The sequence below is a fragment of the Manacus vitellinus genome, unplaced genomic scaffold (genome assembly GCF_001715985.3).
Source record: "Manacus vitellinus isolate BGI_N305 unplaced genomic scaffold, ASM171598v3 scaffold_1_pilon, whole genome shotgun sequence".
Taxonomy (NCBI): Eukaryota; Metazoa; Chordata; class Aves; order Passeriformes; family Pipridae; genus Manacus; species Manacus vitellinus.
In genome coordinates this window covers 4,647,140-4,673,704 of record NW_021939396.1, presented here as the reverse complement: position 1 = coordinate 4,673,704, position 26,565 = coordinate 4,647,140, and the positions used below count along the sequence as shown (strand labels likewise).

At 39.4% G+C, this 26,565-nt stretch overlaps 1 protein-coding gene across 1 annotated transcript in view; it reads right to left on the bottom strand.

Annotated features, from left to right (window-relative positions):
* FAM135B (family with sequence similarity 135 member B) overlaps positions 1 to 25,510 on the bottom strand; it is a 64,094-nt gene extending 38,584 nt beyond the window's left edge. The window contains exons 1-2 of the mRNA XM_018074404.1: positions 25,473 to 25,510; positions 17,557 to 17,683 (exon numbers count right to left, since the gene is read on the bottom strand). Of these exons, the coding sequence (XP_017929893.1) occupies positions 17,557 to 17,683; positions 25,473 to 25,510 (165 nt within the window). The remainder of the gene's footprint in view (positions 1 to 17,556; positions 17,684 to 25,472) is intronic.
* Between the last annotated feature and the right edge of the window lie 1,055 nt (positions 25,511 to 26,565).

The following is a 26,565-nucleotide window of genomic DNA, read 5'->3' as shown; positions in this document are numbered from 1 at the left end:
AAAAACATTGCTTTAGCAGTAAATTCAGCACAGGGGGAAACATCTCATGAAAGTCAGAACAGTGTTTGACAGGAGGCATACTTCTTCCAAGATGAGCACTGAATCATCTGGCACAAGAAAAGTTGTATGAATCATAGATCATAGAATCATGGAACATGCTGAGTTTGAAGGGACCCACAAGGATTATCGAGTCTAACTCCTGGCCCTGCATGGGACACCCCAAGAATCACCTTGTGCCTGAGAGTATTGTCCAAACATTTGAACTCTCTCAGGCTTGGTGCTGTGACCACTGCCCTGGGGAGCCTGTTCCAGTGCCCAGCCACTCTCTGGGGGAAGAATCTTGTCCTAATGTCCAACCTACACCTCCCTGACACAACTTCAGACCATTCCCTCAGGTCCTATCACTGGTCACCACAGAGAAGAGATCAGTGCCTGCCCCTCCTCTTCCTCTCCTGCAAAGAGGTCTCCCCTCAGTCTTCCCTTCTCTGGGCTGCAAAAGCCAAGTGCCCTCAGCGGCTCCCCTCAAGGCCCTTCGCCATCTTCATAGCCCTTCAAAATCTTCATATCCCTTCTTTGGATGCTCTCTAATGGCTTAATATCTTTCTTATATCATGGTACCCGAAACGGTCACAATATTCAGGGTGAGGCCGCCCCAGTGCAGAGCAGAGTGGGACCATCCCCTCCCTCCCCCAGACGGTGATGCTTTGCTGATGTCCCCCAGGACATGGTTGGCTCTCCTGGCTGCCAGGGCACTGCTGACTCATATTCAACTTGCCATTGACCAGGACCCCCAGGTCCCTTTCCCGGCATTGCTTTCCAGCATCTCATTCCCCAATCTGTCCGTACATCTGGGGTTGCCCCACCCCAGGTGCAGAATCTGGAACTCACCCTTGTTAAACTTTATATTGTTGGTGATTGCCCATCTCTCTATTTCCTCCCCCTGAGGGAGTCCACAGCTACTCCCAATTTAGTGTTGTCAGCAAACTTAGTATTTCTTCGAGTTCTGTGTCTAAGTCATTTATGAAGATGTTGAAGAAAACTGGGCCGAGGATAGAGCCCTGTGAAACCCCACTGGTGACAACATCAGGCTGATGTCACCCCATCCACTATTACCCCCAAGTATGCTTTAATTTCCCTCTGTGAGATACAAGTATAAAAATGACACATATTAGTCCATATCTTTCTATTGTTTTTATGAAATCTCCATAGAGAACATTCACAAAGCAAACTGAGATATCCTTGGGCTAAGAGATGATAGAGTAATACTGAATAATTACAATTTTATGGGGAAAAAATATTTTAATATAATTGTTTATGCAGAAAAAAGGAGGTAGATAGAAAGAAAGAAAGCTGGTTTTTATATGCAATTATAAATTAAATATTTATTAATACATACCCATTAAAGTGTAAATTCTGATCTCCTAAACAAAAATAAAACAGTAGAGACATCAGAAAGGGTCTTAATACATTGTCCTTCCTGATTAAAGAGAGTCCATTCTGCCTATTCACAGATAAGGAAAGCAAATCCATTCCTTCTTCTGTGATCAAACAAGGACCCCCGAGCTGAAGAGCTGCCTTGTTATTACTCATCACTGCAGGCAGCAGCATAAAACCAGTCAGTTTTTAAAGGACACTTGTTAACATTTTTTTGTCTCTTCCACCTGTATGTACACACTCACACATACATAAGGAAATCCTGTTCAGTGACATTAACACAGTTAGGCCATCAGAATTGACATTCAGGTCATCAGAAAATGCCAAAAATGCTTTGATTCAATTTGTATACCTAGCAACAGGGAAGGATATGTTCAGCTGCGCTTCCGGCTGGGGTGGAAATGGCTTTATGCTGTGTAATCATACAGATTAGCAGTTGGCAGAGGAGTTTTTTCTCTTTACATCAATGCTATATACTGTCGGATATTAAGTACATGAATAAATAACTAAATATCTAAACAAACAAATAAGTGTGTCCCTGGACTTTATAGCATATTAATGGTTTTGTTCACAAATGTTTGTAATTAATTACAAAACGGTCAAGGATCAAAGCTCTAATACATGTCACAGTTTGCTTACATAAGAATGGTGAGATTAGTATCTAGCAAAATTTTTTGTGTTTAAACTGTAAACATGTCCAGCTCAACTTATCAGCCTGGAATACCTCCATAGCAGATAGAGAGGAGCAGGCATTTTTGGAACACAGTTCATCCACTCTACTTCAAATGCTGATGTTATAGAATCATGAAATGGTTTGGTTTGGAAGTGCTCTTAAAGGTCATCCAATTCTAAATCCTCACCATGGGCAGGGACACCTTTCACTATCCCAGGTTGCTCAGAGCCCCATCCAACCTGGCTGTGAACACTTCCAGAGCTGAGGCATCCACAGCTTCTCTCAGTAACCTGTGCCAGGGCCTCACCACCATCACAGGAAAGAATTTCTTTGCATATTCAGTCAAAATCTGCCCTCTTTCAGCTTAAAACCATTTCCCCTTGTCCTATCACACGCCCTTGCAAAAATTCCCTCTTCACCATCCTCATAATGCACTACTCTCCAGAAATACTCCTTTCTTTCCACAGACTGTGTATGAAGGAAACAAACTAGAAGCCCGGATGCAGACAATTCAGAGATGGGTAAAGAAGTTCCCCCCTCAGCACTTATTAAAAAAAAAAAAAAATCATGCAGTTTTAAACAGACAGGACTGTGGCATCCTGAATTTGAAGAGGTGTTTTCTTCTCTCAGACAGGACAAATGTTTCAGACATCATGATCTGGATTCTTCACTCAGAGTAACTGCTGACTCCAAGAAGCTGACAACCAGTCCCAGAGCATGTATTTGTTTGGGTCTAATGTGAGCTTTGGAAATACTCTAACTTAGAGAAAAACTAGGACCTCAATGGAGCTGAGATGGAAGTGGTGTGGAGGGATGTAAAGGTCTCATCTTGTCCTCACAGTGTTCATGTCCATGCAGGAGAGTATGGCCATGGTTGACACAAGAGCCAGCTGAAGATATTTTTCTGATGTACGTGGGTCAGTTTGGACCTAACGAACAAATTAAACTCAGTTCTCTTGCAGATGCCATTTCTCTTATAGCATTAGTCAGAATATGCCATTAAACACAGTGAATTTCTATCACACTGCATGCACCAAACTACTTTTCTCCATGTTGCCTTCTGAAGCACAGACCCAAAGCAAATGGTCACCATGAAATGTTCTTTATTTAATAAAAGCAACAACAAGGACCATAGCTTCCTATTTAGAAATGCCAGGCTCTATTATGTACTGGCAGTCACTGCCAGAGAGAAAGTGACTTTAGGCTTGGATCTCTGTTCACAAATGACAAGAACCACAGGAATAATTGATTTTACAATTCAGTGCCCAAACTGGGGAAAAAAGGAACGTGTTAAGTCAACTTAGAAAGAAGTATTTCCTTGTTCAGAGTGAAATGATTTTTTCCCCTTTTTTTAAAGACATTTTTCTTAGTTATTGGTTATTCTGACTTCACATTTCAAGACTTGTCACTTGAACACCATAAAAAACCTTTTACAACAAACCTCTTAATGTGCTACAAATACAAATTGAATCATACCTTAAGCTCACCTGTACATTATGAAGCTCAATAAACTATCGTGTGCTGAGTCATGTAACATAGCACAGGATGCCATAGCAATTATTCAACCCGGGGAATAGCAAACAGTAGGATGCAGAGCGGATGTTTGCATGGAAAATATATTCAACCCACTATAGTACATGCCTGTTTCACAGTTTCCCACAGAGGTGGTGGACTGAGCTCAGCGGTCACATCACTTCCCTCCTGTCTCTGACCACAGTATTCGGGATCTCCCTCTTGTTAGGAAAATATCATGTCAATGGGCTACAACATGTAAGAGGAGAACCAGGTTGACTCTACATCATTGGCATTCCATTAAGATTTTAGAAATAACACCAGTCTCACTGTACTTGTACCACTGCTACTCAATTTCGGGCTTTCTGAAGTTTAGTTCCTTTTTTACCTTCCCAAAATGTTCACAGAAAGTGTTTCATAATTAAATATCAAAGGGATCAAGTATTTGATGAGTTCTATTTCTAAGGTATAGTATTATTACTTTTAAGCCTAAAAAACCCAACCACTTGACATCTCGCTACTCTCTTAAAATAAAACTGTTCTCAGCTACAAATATGTCCATATATTGAGGAAGAATTATTTACTTCAAACACAGGAACACCAACTTGTCATAAGATAAAGGATAGGGTTTAGTGTTATTGCAGCCTGAAAAATTTGTTTATCTTGAAGACTAAGTTTATTGTTGTTTATTTTGAATCTGAAGGTGCAGTAAAATATATCAGCCAGGATGTTCTGGTACTTATGACCCTACGGGTACACAAATCATGTTCAAGTTATGCACAGCAGTAACTTGAGTTAGAGAAAAATATTTGAATTATAAAGTGAGCTCACTGGTGCAGCCCTCTGACTATGGATCAGCCTTACTTATAAGCTGAGCAGAGACAAAAAGCACCCACAGCTAGCAAGTGGGGAATTTGATGACAAAGTGGACTTGGATCCTCATGTATAGAGAAGGAGAAATTAGATGGAGGCATAAGAATGGAATCTTTCTTTGGAATATGTGTAATGAGAAATGGGAGAAGATGGATTGCTGGCTGCTCTAAGTAGTATTTTGTTTCTGTACCTCTTCTTTCATGACTGGTGTAAAACTTACAAGTAGAAGCAGAATTTGCTAAGAAGGAAAGACTCAAAGGCAAAGACAAGGATCCTCCTGTCCAAAGAAAAGAATATATAAAGAACCAGTGCAGGAAGGATATTAAAGGGATGATAAAAAATCAAGTCCCACCTAAATGAGGTGATGAATTTCGTCGTTTCCTGTTTGTATTTTGTCAAAAAGGCCTTTATGAGTTTGATGCTGCCACAAGCACAATGTGAGGACCATTATTCGTGCATCATATAAATGCTGTACAAAATAGGATGTATTCGTTTTTCTTGGGAAACCTAGAATTCAAAGAGGCCAGACACACACACACACACACACAGAAATGTATATTTGTCTATATTCCCCATCAATCTGATGTCCTGACTCTTTGCTTTAATCAACGCTCACTGGTATTAGATGTGGGGAACATATATCTACAGTCTTGCAACATGGCATGGTGCCACCAAGAAGACTTGTAAATTATTTTCATAAAAAGGGTATAGGGACATGAACCCCTTGGGATTTGTGATATGTTGTTAATCCTGCCTATAAACAGGATGCTTATAAATTGTACCATTTGATTTCCAAGCTACTACTGCAGATGGACACTTTGAAACCTGGCATTATGTTCCCTCAGGCTTGGCTTCTTTTACAATGGATACTATCTGAAAACAGGTTCCTAGTGGGTCATTTTGGTTCTTGATCACACAGCATCTCATAGGAGAGAAGAGATGTGGCGCCATCCATGCCCACCCTGATCTATTTGTTTGAGAGCTTTGCCCAGAATTCACTGTGGAGATGTCTATAATTAGAGCAGTTGCTGCATGCTGGTTAATTAGCTTTGTCTTTGCAAATGGAGATAAAAAATAAAACATTGACAACACTATTTCTGATCTCTTCCTCAGCTTGGTAAATTTAAACATTAGCAGCAATGTCAAACAATAGCTAAAAAGGAAATATTTAGCTGTCTTTTGACAGTGACAAATTACTTCAACCTTTATGGGTTCATTTTTTAAGTAGTTTGACATTTTGTTACCAAGGCAGATTTTTTATTTTATTGTTTCCTTCAGTCTGTTACACAGTCACAAGTGTTACCAAGTAGGTTCCTATGATTCATATGCAAGTGGGAAGAAATCATATCTCTGTTGATAGCATTATTATTTATTATTATTATTATTATTATTATTATTATTATTATTTACAAATGCTCTTGCATATCCCACTGTTTCTACTTCGTTCATGATTGACTTCTCATTTTTCCCCAAAGAGGTGAGTAAAATATGTTGACTTGTATAGGCTCTGTCAAACTGGATCAGGAGAGAAATCCAGCAAGTCTTGTGCTTTACAACCGATCACAGTCAAGTATCAAATACTCACCGACAGGACAGAAGTAAAGAAAACAAATGTAAGACTAAGCCCTGACAGCTTCAGAAATTGCATGCCTTCAGGTAAAGTCTTCCTTAAATTGCCCAAGTATTGGTTTATACCACAGCCCTCACAGTTCCCATTCTTTCAGAACAAGGACTTCAGGAACTGTCAGTGCTGTTATTTTGCACAATCGTGTCAAATCCTACAAAGTTCACAGAAGCACCTTCTGGCAATGTGTTATACCAGCTCTCTTATGGTCTACAGAAATGGGGAAGTGATAATCCCTTTATTGGGTCTAAATGTGCTATTTTTCAGGTTACCTGAATTTTTCCATTATGGTATTGCAAAAGATAATCAGCAGAAGATCTCTTGAAAGATTCTACTTCGAGGTTGCTTGTAAAACTAAACCAAATCCATGTTCCATTCCTTCCCCAGTCATTTTGCTGAAGATAATTCTGCAGCTCAGAGAATCCCATTACTCAGGGATTCACTTCAGGTAATTGAGTCTTCAAAGTGATCAAATGGGTTCCATTATATTTTTCTTTTAGAAACATTTCAAGGCCTGTTTTTAATGAGTATTATTTTATTTCAACCAATGACACCCAGAAAAATCATTTAAAGCTTGTCTTAAAGGCACCTTCTTTCTTGCAAACAATAAGTCTGCACAAAAATTACTACTCTTTGGCCCAGATGCTGTAATGTTGCTCTGGTTTCTTTGATGTGGGGGGAGGATGTGGTTTCTATGCCTTTTGCTGCCAGGAAACAGCTCAACGTCTAATCCTGTCATTATGCCACGTTCCTGAACTCTTCACTTATGATACTCTCAGGCAATGAATCATTTATAGGCCTTTCACATGCATGCAAACATACATCAAATGGCAAAGCCAACTATAAAACAATATACAGTCCTTTTTATCCCTACAGAAATCAACAATTTGTTTTTTAACACTGAAAGAGAAGTAATGGCTAATCAGAAACTTTCCAGGGTATATAACTTTAGGGCAATTACATTCATCTGCTACAATTTACTGCTATAAAATGGGTCACTTTTGAATAGCTGGAACAGTATAAATTTGTATAGCTATTATATTTTCACAGGTTCATTTTCCTAGCCTAGTAGATACCTCCAGTATTATGCATAGTACATATACCAGCCCTCAAGTAATTTACACTCAGAGACAATCAAATTTCATGAGCTATGAGTAGCTTACCATTTATTCTGCAGGCCTTCACTTTATGGTTTTAAATAAAATACTTTTAATGAGTTTAGTAGAGGAGAAAGAGATTAACTGACTGACAGCTCTGGAGAGTCAAACTGTGTTTGTTTACAAAAGAAACCTAATACATAGATCAAAAACAGAGCTTTATCACCTGCAAAAAATATAACTTAACTCTGCTTTGGAGTGCTCCCCTCTGTCCTGCTCAGCCTTTCCCTCCTGCTTCTTATCAACCAACTGTGTCTACTAATGCCAGGTAGACCTTATTCCAACAGAGACATTGTTGATTGCATCAATAAAAACCTGAGAGATGACAATTGCTTTTGCCTTGGGTCGTCAAAGAGTAGACATATAGTGCCTTCAACTGACTTTATGGCTTTATCTTGCACATGAAAAGAGTCTGGGAATATCTTGGGAGGCTTTATAGCAGGCTTTCAATGCTTAATGAGGGCTTAAAGATAGGGACAGACTTTTTGGTAGGGCCTGTTGCAATAGGACAAAGAGTAATGGTTTAAAACTAAGAGAAGGTACATTCAGATATAAGGATGGTATTTTTTATGACAAGGGTGCTGAGACACTGGACCAGGGTGCCCAGAGAGGTGGTAGATGTCCCATCAGTGGAAACATTCAAGGTCGGGTTTGGCAGGGCTGTGAGCCACCTCATCTAGTTGACGATGTCCCTGCTCATTGCAGGGAGATTGCAGCAGGTGACCTTTAAAGGTTCTTCCAACCCAAACCATTCTGTGAGTCTATGAACAGGACAAGGAGGAAAAGTGATGGGAGTAGACTGTTGGCTTTATCTGACCTGGTAGGAACTGGAGGCTACAGATGAATGACACATTTCATGACACACCCAGATAACCTGGGATCACGCAGTGAGTGAGTGCACAGACATTAACAATACATCAGATCCTATTCAAATACCATACTGTAAAGCTGGGAACAGCAGAGTACTGTAAAATCTGGCTGACTGGAAGCTTGATTCCTCAAGGTTTATGCTAGTCAAAGAAGTAGTGGAAGCTCATACACATGTGACTGTGTCTGGCTTACCCTAAACAAATCTTTAGACCCATATTCTTATCTAAATACTCATATATGTAACTGCATGAATACTTACACACTTTTCCTGGTTATGCAAAGAGCTTCCTCAAAGCATTACCCAATTACAATCTAAATTGGTGTTGTTTTTTTTTTTTTTGCCACTCACCACAACACTTGAATACAGATTCAGAACACGTGATTAAGTCATCTTCAGAAGTTATTCTTGTACTGAAGATCTTCTAAAATTACTCTTATCTTTCCATGAAATTTTTGAAAAATTGCTTTATCTATATTAGCTGAACTTCTGTCTAATGTAATTCACCTCTGTCTCCATTTGGCAATACTTTTGAGAATCATAACACACTGACCCATCTCTATTTTCTTAGCCTATTCTTTTCTTTTTGTCAGAACTGCTGAAACTTGTCTGATCCTTGGAGAATTTGTGAGATCACTGGTGCAGTGTCAGTCGTTTTTGCACAAATTGAAATTGCAGGGACTGCACTTCAAAGTGTTCCTGCCAAGCACTGCACCAAAACTTTTAATTCTTATCAGTTGTGAAACTGTTTCTTGGATCATTAGGACAGACATGATAACTGTGAACAGAGGTATAGGCTTTTGCTGTCACTTGAAGATTTGTTTCCACAAAACAAGACAAAGTGGTTGGAAAAAGAGGGAATCTCTTTTCTCATTCCCCAGTCCCAGAGTTGCTGTCTGGGATACTTGCCAATAGCAAAGGATTGGCTTCCAGATGACGGATCTGGACTGTGATGTTGTTGGCATTTCTACCCCTGCTGGAAAGGCCATCAGCTCAGAAGTTGTGAGAGTTGATTACGTCTCCCTTCAAGAATTGTCTCATCATCAGTCAGTAGGAATTATTGTAGTGTTCTTTAGGGCGTATGAACATGATTTTTCAACCAAGTACCCCTGGGAAAAAATACTGACAAGAAAGAAAAAGTGAATCATAGAGCGCTCTTTCAAAAGGTAGAGAACAGCCAAGTCTGATTCCTGAAGTGAGGAGCAGAAAGGCTGTTTCTGCTGCCCCTGCACTTCAGGAAAGAAAGAAAAAAAAAACCAAAACATATCTCCCAAGCCCCCTCCTATAAATTTCCTGAAAAATCAAAGCTGAAATCAGTAGAGAGGAAAAACTTGAATTGCAAGAATGTCGGCCAAGTAAATGACTGTACAAACCACACCAGTGGATTTCAGCCCCAAAGTGAGAAATTTTGGTGAGAGGAATCAAATAAATTCTTCAGTATATCACTGTAATGGCAGTTTTGTAAAAGAGAAAGAAATTCTCCATGCTTAGTCTGCCTTTTACCACCCTATTCACAACTCTCTAAATTAACCATAATAAAACTGTTTTCAGTTATACAAGTCTAGGTGTGATTTGCTTTTTCACAGTGGTCTGCAGAGAAATAGGAAGATTTGGAAAGAGAATGCAGGAGACTGATTCTTCCCAATACATAACCAAAAAATAGTAAAAAACTGAATTGAAAAGTGCAAATTCTAATGCTTTACAAAAGGAATAAATTTTCAGTCCAATATGAGCAATTCCTGAGGATTTTGTCCAGAACAAGACTCCATCACCCTCCTATCTGAATTCTCACGAGAAACTCCAGATGATTTCATAACATTTTAATTGAACACCCACAACAAAAATGTTGCAGAGCTTTTTCAACACCATATTTCAGGCCTAAATCCAAATTAATCTCAGTTTTGAACTCTATCACAATGAAGATCATTGCCTTGCCGTACTCTGCATATGCCAGATCAAAAAGAAACGACCACAGAAAAGAAATATGCCAATGATTAAACAAACCAGTTATTGTCATTATTAGTTACCATGTTTTCTGCTACAGCTAGAAAACCTTTTAGCTCTTTCTAAAGATCAGCCATTTATCTTCAGGCGACGGAAGATTAAAGACCTCATCAGTAATTATCACAAATGGTGCCCTGAACACACTGATTAAAGATACTTGTCATTATACCTTATAAAGAGCACTATATCAGCTCTCTTACTGTTTTAGAATAATTGTGTGTTGGACATACACTGGAGTCCCAATCACAACTAATCACCATTGGCATCAGTAAGACACCCAAGGAATCTTTTAAAAACACATGAAAGAAATGCCTGCCATTACACACACCAAAGCAGAGAAGTCTGACACAAAAACTAAAACCATTTCCATGTAAAATTAACAATTCCAGATGAAATCCTGAGGTACACTACACTTCTGCAGTCTGGATTAGCTACATGGAGTAATTACAAATAAAAGTTATTTTAAATATTAGGATTTTAAATTTTTTTATTAAAAAAAAAAGAAGTTGAATGATATATATCAACTATCTTAGAACCACGGCATGGTTTCAGTTGAACAGGACCTTAAAGATCATCTTGTTCCAACACCCTGCCATGAGCAGGGACACCTTCCACTAGACCAAGTTGCTTAAACCCCAGTCCTTGAACACTTTCAGGGATCTTACACACTCAAGTTCTAAATTGGTAAAATCAGAATCTTAACAATACTTTGAGTTTGTAAATAATTAGACATTGCTTGTAAAACATCGTCCTTGGTACAAAGTTAAGAAAAACCAAAAAAAAGAAATTAAATAAAGTTTTGACGACTTCAAAGCCCTCCAGACACATCAGGTCCCTTTTTTATTTCTACCAGGAGATAGAGAACCTCTGTAAGTTTTCTGAAAAGGGAGAGGAAAAAACAAAATTCACATCACCCTTTCTTTCAAAAGAAACAGGAGAGTTTTAGTCCTTTGCAGAATTTTAGTTCTTTTATAAAATTAGTACCTCTTTTTGTCCTTGCCTTGCCTTACTTTCCTTCACCCATACCTTCTCCTTCAGCCTTCCCCTTTCTCACTCTCCCTTTCTCTCCTTCTCTCTGTATCTCTCATAAAATTTTGTTTTGGGGTCAGTACATAGCAAGTACCATGAAAAAAAAAAGAAGGAACAATTGAATAACGTTAGAAAGATGGATGCTGTGTCAGTATAATAAATACAAAAAGAAAAAAAAAAGGATAACGTGAGTCTCTACATTAAGGTTCCTTTGTCTATAGATGAATGACTTTCACAGCTATGCTCTCCTCCCAGTCAAACTGGGATTTCAGGACGTATTACAGTTCCCACAATGAATCCTATCTGGGCTCTTCTCTGATGCACAGTCTTCACAGAATCACAGAACATTCTGAGTTGGAAGGGACCCACAAGGATCATTGAATCCAACTTTTCAGGGAATGGACCGTACATATCAAATCCACAGCCTTGGTGTTTTCAGTACCATGCTCTTACCCGCTGACCTAATCTCAGGCTCTTCCTTCTTCAAGAGATGAAAAAGTAAACTAGTTGATCAAAATGCCATAACTATACAGAAAAAAAGAAGACTAAACCACAGATGACTCTTATGTGACATAAAAATGTGGGTTTGAATAATGTTTTGGTACTAGGTTGGAAGAGCCCAGGTTTTGCATATGTTGCTGAAAAGATGAAAATATTAGCAAACTGTCTGTGGAAAAGAACTCTTATAATCAATGAAATTTTATTTGAATGACACTCCTAGTTCTTGTGTTATGCCAGGTTTAAACTTCATGTTTTTGGGATTGCTACCTCAATGCTAGATGAAAGAAGAACACTTCTCATCAAACATCAGCACGTTATTAATGGGAAGTCATATGATTAATCAATCTGATTACTTAGAAGTCAATTTATCTGCAGTGCAACTGCTAGCCAAATGAAAATAAGATTACTGTGAGTACAGTTTATTAATAATTCCCAGAATGTCATTGACTCAACTTGATTATAACACAGCAGGCATTTGATGCACAATATTACAAAGACACTAAACCAAGCTGACAACAGTGGATAGAGAAGAGGTTTATTGTACTGGGTAAGGCATAAGAATCCTGAAGTGTAAGTGACCACTCAATTTGCAGTTCTGCAAGGAACATTTTATTTTTTTGTAGATGTAGTAGCTGTTGAAATTTTTCAGTGTCCATCTCTTATGGTTGTTGAGATCACCCGAAAGCATGAGTCAGTGTGGCATTGAGATACAAAAAAAACCTTGAACTTCCTCACAGGAAAAAACAATTTAGTAGACCCAAAAGGGAACTCAGATGCCCCCACGGGAAGCTAGTCACACACAGTTCATGAGGCTGCTTCATTCCACTAGAATGCTGCACTATCTACTGCAAGAATGCAGTAGATACGATCCTATTCTGAACACACCTACTGTGATGTATATTCCCCATGAGAATAGGTTATGGGCTGAAGACAACTTGAGAAAGTCCTAGCACATTTTATTATTCTGTAGATTATTCTCTACTAGTTTTTTGACCACTAAAATGTCTTCCTTTGTATTTATCTGACAACAAAAAATATTATTTCAATAATAAATATCTTTGTTATCTTAACTGTCCTTGAAAGGAAGAGTGTAGTATAGATAGACAGAAAGTATTAGAGAGAGAAGAAAGGAGGAATGGAGAAAGGGAAGATTCCCCCTTTGCTGAGTAGAGGACTGGGAAGAGACAGGAAGACTTTTAAAAAAAAATTACCAAGGCTTAAATACGATTAATTATTATAACTACTCTGCTAAGCCAGGAGATGAGGAAACTGTCAGTGATGTTCAGAAGTCACTTGGGGAGAACTAGGGAAAATGTGTATGTACAGTCCAGAGCTGCTGACATTTAATTAGTCTCTGCACTGAGAAGTCAGAAGTGCAGAACGAGGAGCCTTCGGGATCTATTATTAAGCAGTGGCACCTCAGCAGCCCAAATGCTGAAAATTAGCTCTGGAAGAGACAAAAAGAGTTGATTGATATGGACTTTCTTTAGGCAGTCACTTGCCTTTTCAATAAGGGAAAAGCAAGTCGATGATGTAAACAGGATGAGCACTTCCGCAGTCAGTCTGTGGGCCTAAAAAGAGAATTAACTCTCTGATGCATCTATGTTTTATAAGGAAGAAAGAGGGAAAATGGAAAGTGTGACCTAGAGATGACATGTCAAGGTGAGTGTCTTCTGCTTTGTCTTCAAAAGATGTCTAACTTGGTAGTCATAACTCCAGATTTCAGCACATTTCTGGCTTTCCCAAGAGATTAGCACTACTGTAAATCCAGTCACTACACTACTGTGTTCAAATCTTGTCTAAACCATATGGCGTGGGTGGACTAAGCCACTGTACCACTCCCCTTCTTCAACAGGACAGAGAAAAAAACTCAACAAAAAGCTCAAGAGTCAAAGTAAGGACAGGGAGATCACTGACCAATTAGTGCCATGGCCAAAACAGACTCTGCTGGGTGGAATCAATAGAACTTATTACCAATTAAACAGAGTAGAATGAGAACTAAATCTAAAACCACCTTCCTCCAGGGCACAACCACCTGCTCTGGCATGGGGCTCTCCAAGGCTGCAGTGGGATAACCTGTGTCTTTACCACAGGCTGAAGGGAAATCTGCTCTGACACCTGGAGCAACTCCTCTCTTCGTACTTCACTGACATTGGTGCTTGGATAGTTGTTTATTTCTCATTTTCTCACTCTTCTGTCTCACAGGTGCTGACAGTGGTTTTTACCCTTTCTTAAATATGTTATCAAAGTGGTTCTACAGTTGTTGCTGTTGGGCTCAGCTTTGGCCAGCAGTGGGTCCACCTTGGAAACAGTTGGAGTTGTTTCTATATAATGTGGTGGAAGGTTCTTGTTTCTCTGGAAAGAAGCCTCCCCTCATCCCATCTCTCTCTGGTACCAAAACCTTGCCACATAAACGAAATAGACCATGCCACTAAACCATCTACTTCATAACATGACACTAGTGAGAACAAAATTAATTTTGGGATCTAGGCTGCTTCACAGATTTGTACAATTTATGTCAAACCTATGAAACTGAATAAACTGTGGAGTTAGTAAGTGCCTCAGACACAAGAAACTACTACTTTGTGGGGGTTTACATCTAGACCTCAGGAAAATTGCAATAGAAATGATTTAGAGTTCCTACCCCTTACAAGCTTCTGTTCAAATGTAATATTCTGGAAAGTATTCTGGAAAAATAATCTATCTGCAGCTGTCAGAGAAAAAAGCTCTTTTAGGTTTACTCACAATAGCTAAAGCTTGAATAAGAAAGTCTTGGTTATTTGCAGTCTTACAGTAAATTGAATAATGAGATTTGGTTTCCTAGAAAAGATACTAAACAGAAAACACTTGCCCATGAGATGTGTTTTAAGACATTAAGCCTAGAGACTTCTCAGATCAAGAAAAACACAGAAATGTACATGAAAAATAGAAGGATCCAAACTCAGATCTGCAGAAATGAAAACAGAACAAAACAAAAGAAAAAAACAGGACAGAGCAACATTAACTGTTTCAGAGAAGTTTATGACATAAAAAGGAACTAACCAACATCCCTTTAATGTTCCCATGTCCTGCCTCTCAGCGAAGCTTTGTCAGCCTTGGAAGATGAGATACATTAATTGTCCTAGCCTAGATTTAGCCAGTTGCATTGAATCAGAGAAGCTTACAAACAAAAATATAACTGGTATATTTTGAATTAAGATATTCAACAGTTAATAATTTGAACATGCAGTAGGCAAGGTCCAAATAAAAATATGTAAAAAGTGAGCAGAGAGGTCTGCAGGTTTTTTTTTTTCATCTAATGAAAAGAGTAGGATCCATTCTCATGCCCAGGGGCAGTGACTGCAAAATTTCCCAAATCTGGAAATGTCTATAGTTCAGTTGAAGTTACATTTAACAAACACATTCAAACAATCTGGAATGGAATCTACAAGGTTGCAAAGGGAAGAAAACTTGACCCAGTGAAAAGCATTGTAACACTGTATGAGCTAATATTTCTCCTCTTCCTTCAATCCCTTATGGCTTGATATAAAGTCCCATATAAACCAGCAGTCACATGGCCCTTGTTTGGAATTAGGTTTACTCTCACAATAGGTTCTTTTTAGCTCTGAATTTTTATTTTTTATGTTAAACTAAGAGAAATATCCTTTGCTCATTATCATACATCATGGATAGCATAGGTAAAAAGGCCATCACATTCTATTAAATTAAAATGCTCAGCTCAAGAACAGATGCCATGACTTATGGAGGTTTCTGAAGCTAAGCAAATGCACATCTGACCACATGGGCCATGCAGCATTTTATTTATGATGGTTTGGTGTGCGGCATTCTGATGACTGCAGGGCAGCAGTGTGCTAAAACCAGTTCTTGAGAGAGCCCTTTCATTTTGGTATGTCGTAGGTCACCTGCCAAGATAATAATTATTGTATGGGGTCTGACTGGGATGGAGTTAGCTCTCCCCATGGCAGCCCTCACAGCCTGTGCTGTGCGTCAGTAGCTACAAAGGTGTCAGTGTCACACCAGTGTTTTGGCTACTGCTGGGCAGAGCTGGCACAGCATCAGCGTTGTCTCTCCAACATTCCACTCCCCTTCAGTAGGATTGGGGTGTGCAGATCTTGGGAGGAGACATAGTTGAGACAGCTGACTCGAACTGACCAAAGGGATGTTCCATTCCACATGACATCTGCTGAGCAATGAAAGCTAAGAAAAAGGAGGAGAAGGGGGAGCATTCACTATTATGACATTTGTCTTCCAGAGAAACTACTACATTACTGAAGCCCCACTTCCTAGGAAGTGGCTGGACATCACCTGCTGATGGGAAGGAGAGAATAAATCTTTCAGTTTCCTTTGCTTCTTCACGTGGTTCTTGGGTTTGCTTCATTAAACTGACTTTACCCACAAAGTTCCTTGATCCTACCCTGTCCAGTTAAGGAGGGAAGGGATGGAGTGGCTTGGTGGGCACCTGACTTCCAATCAAGGTCAACTCACCACAATTATATTGTCACAAAAAAACCCCAAACCAAACCAGACCAAACCAACAACAACAACAAAAAAAAACAAAACACAAAACAAAACAAAAAAAACCACAACAAAACAAAAAACCAAGCAAACAAAAAACCACACCTCATTAAAAAAAACCCACAACCAAACCAAAAAAAAAGACGATTAGTCAACAGAGATGAGTAGAAAATAGTGTCCAGCTAAGGAAGAAATTTGGGAAAGCAATAAGGTTTTTCCTAATCACAACAGAACAAGATTTTTCCAGGGAGACTAAAAGCAAAAATGAGAGTGCAGTTAGCCTTTCCATCTCTCTTCTTACAATAGAGATCTGTCCAGAGGATAATGAAAAGTAGGCACCACTCTCAAAAGAAATCTCTTTTGTGTGATGTACAGAGATGTACACAGATTAATCTACAAAATAAATATTTGAATCAGCTATTTAAACATCTATGATGTGACTGCCTACCAGAGAGACAGAGGTTGAGGTCAGTTTGTTTGCCAAAAGCATACACTGACCCAATGTTTCGGATAGCAGCCTCAGGTCAAACATTCTCTCAGCCCTGGTAGTTCTTCTGCACCAGCCGCTCTAGGCTTGGATGTTTTAAATATTTATAAAAAACAGCTTTGACAAGAAAGCTTGAGGGAAGCTGAGGGCAGCATGTTAATCAGAAACCTTGAATCATGGTTTCCTAACAGGTTAATTATTGCAATATTCTGGGCTGAGTTTCTAGATCTGAGGAAATGTTTCTGACAAAAAAGAAAAAAAGAACAAAACAAAACATACCCACAACAAAACACTCCACAGCAAGTGCTTAAAAAAAAAAAAAGAAGAAAAAAAAAGGAACAAAGCAACAAAAAACCCCCAATTAATCATTATTTTTCAAACAAACAACTTTCTACTAAAAATTGCACAATGAGCTCTCTCTCAAAGGCACACACTAACTGTGGGACCTGCCATGGGTAAGGCAATGTGTACAACACCCCATCACCAACACACACAATACTCAATACTCAGGACACAAAACCTTCCTTTACAACATCCTTAATAATGACTCAAGTCCTCTGGCTGTCATATACAAAACCTGAAAGCCAGGGCCTCTTCCTGAATAATTAATTTCACCTTCAAGCAGACACCTGATCAGGTGAATCCTGTCTTAAAAGTGCCATTGGCAATCGGGGTATATATCCACACATCTTGAACTTTCTGAACACCAAGGGACTGTATATCCAAGTGCCAGCTAGTTCATGCAGAAATGTTTGAGGGTTTCTTCTTCCAACAAAATCCCTCTACTAGAAATACACAACCATGACAAGTTCTCCACAGGTAATAGGGACACTCGGAGTGATCCAATGGAAGTAAGACATCATTTTTCATCCTCCTTACCTCTGAAGAAGTGGGTTTGCAGTAGCCAGCTCCAAACACTAGATTTTCTAAAGACATACTGGACTGGTCTTGTCCCGCCTCCAGGTTGCCTTTACCAAGCCAAGAACCTTTCCCTGGACGAGTGAAACTATAAGAAGAAAAATTGAGAAGAAAAACTAATTAAAGGAATATTGTTAGAGAAGAGTCATTGTTGTCATTGTATTATTTCCTTCCTTAGAAAATATTGTACTTTTGGTGGTGCTGGGTTTTGCTTTTATTAATTTCAAATTGACACTGTAAATTCATGTTTCTCTTAAAAATGATCATTGTTCAGTGTGTTGGACATCACTAGCTCAAGTTTGTTTCCTAGACATTCAGATGAGTGGTTTGAGTGTTATCTCTAACTCATTCCTTTCTCTGCTCTCATACAGATCTTTTTCCAGCATAACATCTCACCAACACAACCTTTCCATCTATCCACACAGATAAATACTCTTATCCAACTTCTCATCAGCTTTCACCTTGATGGATGCAACAACTTCCTCTCTTGCTTTAACCTTCCTCTTTGAGTTGTGCATGACCTCTCTTATCTACAAATATCTTCTATAGCTCATCCCAAACTTCTTATAGATTGGAAGTGTAGTTCCCACTTCTCACTTTCCCATGACATTAGCTTCCAGCACCAAATGACAAGACTACAGCCCAAAAGCTACATTTGTTTTTGCTGGATGCAGTCCATTCATCTGGGAAATGTTCTCCCATATCCTTGGTGCAACATGAATTCACTGTTCTCCAAATTCTTCCTCAAAATCCTGACAGAATGTAAGTTGTTTTGGTGTTTTGGTGTTGTGGACATTACCTCTCAGTGCTGACTATTATGGCCAGTGTTCCCTTCTGGCTGTATGTCTCCTATCTTCGACCATTGAACCCATTGAGAGTGGAATATCTTGACTGGAGTTTACTCAGCCTCAAGCCCACTAGAGTCCTGATGCACAGTCAGGGCTCATGCTCTGGGTTAATCTGAGTAAAATACACCTCCCAGTTAATGATGTAGGTTGCCTTTATATTCACTGGAGAGGAATTGGCATTTCCAGGGTATGAGTCACCTCCTTCTAAAGCAGTGATATCAAATAGATCAGGGGACTTGTACCCTCAAAGTACTTATTTCTTATTGTGGACTATAAAGAGAGGCCTCATCAGCAACTGGATTTAAATGAGATAACCCCACAGTTTGTCCCTCGGAGAGCATGTGCTGTACATAAACTGTATCAAGATTTCAAGAGGGAAATCAGGCTACTTGGGGTGAATACAAGGAGTCAAATTACTGAGTCCAATAGTGATGCAAGCAACCAGAAGTGTTCTTTAAAAACATGTAGGTAAACGTGGAACTAAAATAATGAAGTGCAGAGAAAGAAGGAAAACACATTTGCTCTTCATACAAAGTGCAGGGATAATGCCACTTGAGTTTGTGTTACAGCTCCCAAATTGGGATCACCATCCACGGGTACCTGATGCCCATCCAGGCATCCCAAATTACATCATACCCAGGAGACCTGGTCTCCTTGAAAGAATAAAAACTTCCAGGGTGGAGAGCACAAGAAACATCTTAAAACCATAACGTGCCAGAACTAAAAGCCACAGGGCAGTTCCATTCATGCTGGGAACACTTTCCAGTCTGAGGTTGTTCCTCTGTGTAGATGTGCATCACATGGCCACTTCAGCTCAGATCAGCCTAATTCATTGATATCTACACCTGATTCAGATTTTAAGGACAGATTAGAGCACTGACTGCTGTACAGAAGCATGCACATAAAAAAAGAATCATAGAATATCCTGAACTGTAAGCGACCCACAAGGATCACTGAAATCCAACTCCTGGACACGCAAAAATCACACCATGTGCCTCAGAGTGTTGTGTAAATATTTCTTGAATTCTGGAATGATACTTATGCTAAAGACAAAAAAAAGGTTCAGCAATACTTGTTATACTCAAACAACATGTGAGGATCTGGTGTGAAACAGAGCAAGGTGTACAAAGTCAGAAAAAGAATCTCAAGGAAAGTTAGGAATTGGACGACTTTCAGAAGGTTAAATGCAAATCCCTGCCTTACCTGTAGCTCAAAAGTGTTGCTTGTTATATATAAATACTGGCAAAAAGACCATCCTGTAAGAGGGATGATGGGGTAGAAAAACTTAGCAAATATCTGTTCTTGCTTATGTATGTTTTATTTATGTGATCGAAGGAATTTCCAGCTGGTTGCTTCTAAGAAGCATGAAGTCTTCCCATGTGTTTCCTACACACAACATTTAAGATAAAAATAACAAATAAATAAATAAATAAAACTATTTCAAACAGCCAGGAAATAAACAGCGCTCTGAATAATTTCAGCTGTTATTGAGTGATGTTATCTGCCCTGGTCTGCTGGCAAGGCTCAAGAAGCAGAAATAAAAAATGATTGCTGTGGTATCAGAGAGAGAAGCTTAAACAAATGTTGCCTGCACATGAAAAACTCCTCATTTGAATATTAACAAAGCTTTCAAAGGTTTAAAGAAAAGCACTTTTTAATGCCTTTTTTATTTATTTATCTTTTGCTTTTACAGCAGAGAAGGGATTTTAATCTGTTGATTTTATGGAAATTGATTTCACATAGCACTGTAAAACAAAACCCTTTTTTGGGAAACATGCCAAAATGTCCTCAGTATGCTGAGGGAAGTTTAAGCAGAAGGCTTACAAACTGCCGAGGTCCCCCTAATGCTTTCTGAAGTACCTTATGCTTGAAGATAATTTTTATTAGCAATACCAGGTCAATTTGTTACATCTTTTTTTTTGTATTTATTTCTTCTAATTATTTCTGCAAACATGTTTATCTGTATGAATCATGAACCTTGTTTACTTACATGTCCATTCAGACTATTTAATAGCATTGATTTAATATCAACATTTAGATCCTTATCCAGTATGTTAACCTTAGCTTTTAATTGGATTTCGGATAAAAAAGGTCAAAAGAGGTAATGGGTGCATGTCCAAGAGGATTAACATGCGTGCAGGACTATTAATATTATCGGTGAAATGTTTTATGGGTTTTTTTTTGAGCTGACCTTTTGATGACCTTATCCATGAGATCATGGATGGTGAGGCACCGTAACAGTTTGTCCTGAGAAACTGTGGACACTCCATCCCTGAAAGTGTTCAAGGTCAGGTTGGATGGGGCTCTGAGCAACCTGGTCCAGTGGAAGATGTCCCTGCCCATGGCAGGGGAGTTGGAACGAGATGATCTTTAAGGTCCTTTCCAACCCAAATCATTCCATGATTCTATGATTCAATGTCTTTATCCTTCAGAGGAGTCTCCCAGTTATTACAGCAGCCGTCTATGGACACATAGTACAGTAAACTGCATTGAAAACTGCATTTTTTCCCTTTCTTATAGCCTGCAAGATATCAACAATCAAAATTTAAGAACTTTCTGAGTCAGAGGTTGTACTCAATTATTTCCAACAGTCATGGTTACCTTCTATGAATTTGTGTCCATGCCTTTTTGATTTATACTCTTGGCCTCTGTAACTTACATTCATTTTGGAACGAACTGCACTTGTGGTAAGTTCTGAACTTTCTGATTCTTTTGAACTCCCTGTTGGGGAATTGGTTGTGGCACCTCTTGGTTCTTGTATAGCACAAAATATTAAATAATCATTCCCTGTTTATTTTACCTTTGGACAATTCTCTCACGTATAAATGAGATGGCAGTTCCTTAGCATAACAAATGGATTGGCCTTGATAAATGTTAATTCAGATGTGTTACTGAAGCAAATCAGAAAAAATACTTCAGGGCAGTTTAAAATAACATTGTTCTCTTTGAGATTAAACTTCTCTGAAAAAGAAATAACCTTTTTGAATTTTTAATTTTGTTTTGGTTTGGTTTTGGTAAACAAAACTTTTTTTTTCCATGAATTTTAGGTTTTAGCAGAATGGGAGGAAAATTAGAAGATTGGGATCTGAATCTTCCTTGGGAAAAAAAAATATCTTGCTCTATTTGAAAGGATCAAACTGTAAAAAATTAAAAACCCCAAACAAACAAAACCTCACACAATCATCACATTTCTAATTACAAGAAATGACAATCTTGGGACTATATCAGGAGAGGAAGTTCAGGAAATTAACTTTTATCCCATTTAGGCCAGATCCTTGGAGAAACCACTTATTTTTCCCTCAGTCCCTTATGCATAAAATATTATTTCTTTAAAAAATTAAAAATATAAGTCAGTCCCATAGAAATAGCAGACCTCAGAATTAAACCCTCACAGCCCCCACTGCCAGCTGTTTGTATTTCACCAGGAGCTCCCTTCTAACTCCCACACATCAGGAAAATTGTAATGACAACACTGATTTCCCTCCATTTTTTAACTCAAAACTTTAATATAGCTTTTGGGAAATTACTACTGGCATGTGGCCATAGGGTACATGGGTGATCTGTTACTTATTTTTGAGAATAATATGTGGATGTTTGCAGATTGTGCTCCTTTAGGCATGTATTTCTCTTACTCAAGGAGTTTCACTAAGGTTGTAATCAGTGGCTGTAAAATATTCTGAGCTTTTTGGGTAAAACTGATAAGATTTATTAAAATAAAATTTTTAATGAAAACAGATATCTCTCCTTAGATCCCAAATGGAGGCAATCTGGTCTGAAATCTTTACAGATTTTGACTGCTGGAAAATATTGGTTCGTTTGTCCTGAACTTAACCTTAGTTGCTATAAAATTTGAAAACAGATAAAGCCATGTGGGGATATTTAATTTTCAGTGGGAGTTTTTGTTGTTGTTGGGTTTGGGTTTTTTTAAGTTTAACTCAGAAATTTCCAGTTTTTTCTTATGTGGTTTCTCAGCTGGTAACTCAGGAGACTGGCACGTCAAAGAGGAGGTTTATCTTTGCAGATGCATAACAAACTACCAAATAAAAGAAAATTCAAAGGAAAAATCATCCAGTTGTTATGAGGGGGTGCTTAGAGGAAAATAATATCAACCAGTATTCTTCTAATAAGCATACATAGAAGCAATAGCTCTTTACTGCATAAGTATTTAATTTTCTTTCTACAGATTAATTTATTTGTAAATAGAATGGAAAGGGAAAAAAAGTTATGAATTTTACTCCCCAGTATTACATTTCTGCAGTTTCAGATGCAAGCTCCCCATAAGTAGGTGCCAGCCACTCTTGCAACTGTAGAAAAAGTGACCTGCATAATCTGCACCCAGATTCAAGATGCACAGGGCAGTACAGTGTGTGTATTACCTATAGATAGATCAGTCATGCTTTTGAGGAACAGGATGCCTGGAAACAAAAGAACTTTGGTGAGATAAAATTGCTCAAGGATGGCCAGGGTTGGCCTGATTCCTCAGTGCAGTGGAGCAGAGCTGAAACCTTGGAATATTCTGTGACCTTGATTCTGTTTCTTCTTTCTGGAGCAGAACAAGCTAAAGACATTAAAACATTGAATATTTGTGTCTTGGTTTCTCCACCAACAAAATTTGTATTATATTATTTTCCCATCACAGATCCCACCAAGATTTCTTGTTTCTCATACAGTCATTTGATTGTGGGCAATTAAGGATTCAATGTTAATAAGTAAAATCTTGAAAGTCAACTTTGTTTTTCATGTAAATTTATGTATGAAAGTGGGGAAAGGAACAGAAAGCTGAGGAGAATCCAGAAAGCTGAGAAAATTAAACCCCTTTCTTGTGCAAGCAAGAGAAAACAGGTTTGCCAGCTGCCTATGGTGAAAGATATTGATTATATGTAGCAATTTCAAGACTTGTTTTTTTTTTCCTTGGTGTTTTTGGGGTGTTTGTTTGTTTTGGGTTTTTTTTTTGGGGGGGGGGAGGAAGTGGTATAGAGGTCTATGCAATAAGTGAACCATGTTTCTTGTTGTTTGCTTTTTAAATGAGTCCAATATAAGAAAGGCACTATGCTTGCAGCATGCCTGAGACTAAGTAGACCTTACACCACAGATCTGCACATTTCGCTTTCGGAAAAACAGAAATATTTCTTGAAGTCTGAGCTATGTTGGAGCAAAGCACCTTTCCTAACAGCTGAGACTGGGTTAATAAGTGCTGGTTGCACTTCCAAACTGGACCAGTTGTGAAGCCAGTGACAGGGAGCTGAGGGAGAAGTCAGTGCCTCGGGCCAGAAACCAAATCAGAAAACTGTAGTCCAAAACCCCTAAATCCTTCTCCTCCTCACCTTCCTCCTGCAGCTGTCTGCTCACATTTAGCCTCTGGAGCTTAGGTAAGAAAATAAAAAGGGTATTTAAGCATTTAATGAAGGTCAATGCATCAGCAGGGGAACAGCCTCAAGCTCGAACATTGTTCACTTTTTCTGTTTATCTTTTGACAGACTTGTTGGGCTCATCTTGTGTCATCCTGGGTAAAATGTGGTTGCCTTTAACTTTCCAAAGAGAACTATCACTTCCGTGATATTAGGAGAGCAGTGCCATCCAACTTCCTGCTCCAGATTCTCCTCTGTTTGTCCCACATCCCAAAAGTCTGAAATACAGCTCTGTGATCTGCAGCTGCCGAAAGCATTTGGTGCAGACATGGTTGCTGTCACTGAGAGAGGGCAAGGAGTTACCACAGTTCAGCTCCAGCCCTGCCCTGACAGTGTCCTGTTGGAAGGGTCTGGGTGTAGGGCAAGACACAGGTGAGGGGAGCAGTATTTTGGGCCAAGACAACAACTATCAAAACCACTGAGCCCTACACCCCAGTTCTCCCCTATTACTGCATTCCTACCTGGAAAGCAAAGTTTTGGGCTTGACTCCAAGTGGTCCAGCTTCCCCAGTCACTTCTGGAGTGCTTTCTAGAGGAGTCAGAGAACTCTAAAGGTCAGAGTTTTTAACCAAGTTCGGCTCAGTAAGGACAAGCAAAAGACACCCAGTCCCTTCCCTGCTGCTCAGAGTTCCCTCTGCAGAGGGATGCAGCTGCCCAAGGAACCAGGAGAGATGATCCAAGCACCAAAGCATCACACCACGCTCCTGGTCATCCCACATCTAGGCCAAAAATGACTGCTCTAGAGATAAGTGGGCCCATGAGAACCTCATGAGACTCAACAAGTCCAAGTGCAAGGTGCTACATCTGAGTTTGGGCAGTCCCAGATACAAGTACAGACTGAGACTCACTGAGAGGAGCCCTGTGGAGGAGGACTTGAGGGTTCTGGTGGATGAAAAACTTGACATGAGCCAACAGCATGTGTTTGCAGCCCAGAAAGCCAATTGCATCAAAGGCAATGTGGTCAGCAGGTCAAGGGCAATGATTCTGAGCCTCTGCTCTGCCCTTGTGGGACCTGGAGACCTGCATCCTGTTCTGGAGTCATCAGCACAGGAAACTGTGGGAAATTTTAGACCTCTTAAGAGTGGGTCCAGGAGAGACCACAAAGATCATCAGAAGGCTGGAGTTTTTCTCCTATAAAGACAGGTTGAGAGAGCTGAGGTTGTTCAGCCTTGAGAAGGAAAGGCTCCAGGGTGACCTTGTAGCAATAAACTAAAGCACTAAACTACCTAAAGGTAGTTTACAGAAAAGTATGAGAGGGACTTTTTAACAGGGTCATGCAGTGACAGGACAAGGGGGAATGGCTTTAAATTGACAGAGGAGAGGTTTATATTAGATTTTATGAAGAAATTCTTAAATGTGAGAATGATGAGGCCCTGGCACAGGTTGCCCAGGGAAGTTGTGGGTGTCCCATCCCTTGCACTGCTCAAGGACAGGTTGGATGGGGCTCTGAGCAACCTGGTCTAGTGGAAAGTGTCTCTACCCATGGTAGAATGTTGGAATGAGACGATCTTTAACATCTATTCCAACCCCGACCATTCTGTGATTCTAGAATTCTTTGATAACAAAGCTGGAGATAAACTGACTCCAAGTCTGTCTCACCACCTTCTTACCCAACCTCTCACCTTCTTAGTAAATCCACAGAGCCATTAGCAGCCGCCATGAATGCAGCATCTCACTAAAAAGCTGGGGGTTATACTCTTTAGAAAGGTTGAATCACAAAATTTCCATCCAGAAGCTTGCAAATGATCCCAGAAATATGAATTTTAATCGTTCTCAGGTTGGTAAAACGTTAGGTCTTCAGAGTCTCAAACCTAATGTAATATTTGTTAGCTCAGAATTATTAATCAGGACAAACAACAATATCAAAATATTCACTTGTCAAAAAGCAGAAGGCAAGAGAGGCATCCTGGAAAGGTTTCCCTAACTATTTGTGAGTGTACATTTCCCTGAAGGCAATGGCCTGAATTGGTCTGTTTGATTTCTACCTTTAAATACAGACAACATGAAAGAACTTTGGGGAAGAGTATCTAATTTGTCAACAGAGCTAACAAAGTATGAAGAGCTGAGTCCACAGGGCATATGTGAGCACACAGTTGTGCTTCAGGCAAAGTGGTTTTCCAGGAAAACTTCAAGGTAGCAGTGAATTTTAATTTTACATAATTATTTTCAGGGTGGGTCTAGAACTGTTGCAATTTTACATTTGAGTCTATAGATATGTTGCTATCTACTCTCTTATACAGATCTGAATCATGGGTCATCTACCACCACCACCTGCGTCTCCTAGAACGCTTCCATCAACGCTGCCTCTGTTCAATCCTAAACATCCACTGGTCAGATTATGTGACCAATACATCTGTTCTAGAACAAGCAGCAGTCACAAGTATTGAGGCCATGTTACTGAGAACACAGCTGCATTGGGCAGAGCACGTCTCCAGGATGAAGGACCACCGCCTCCCTAAGATCCTGCTTTATGGTGAACTTGCCACTGGCTGCCGCATGAGAGGAACCCCGAAGAGGAGATACAAGGACTCCCTGAAACAACATCTCAGCCTTGTCCATATTGATCACCATAACTGGTCTACTCTGGCCTCCAACCGGGAGGTCTGGAGACACACCATCTATAACGCTGCTGATGCTTTTGAGAAAGCACGCAGGATCACCCTTGAGGAGAAAAGGCAATGCAGAAAGAATCGTGCCTTGCAGAATATACCATCT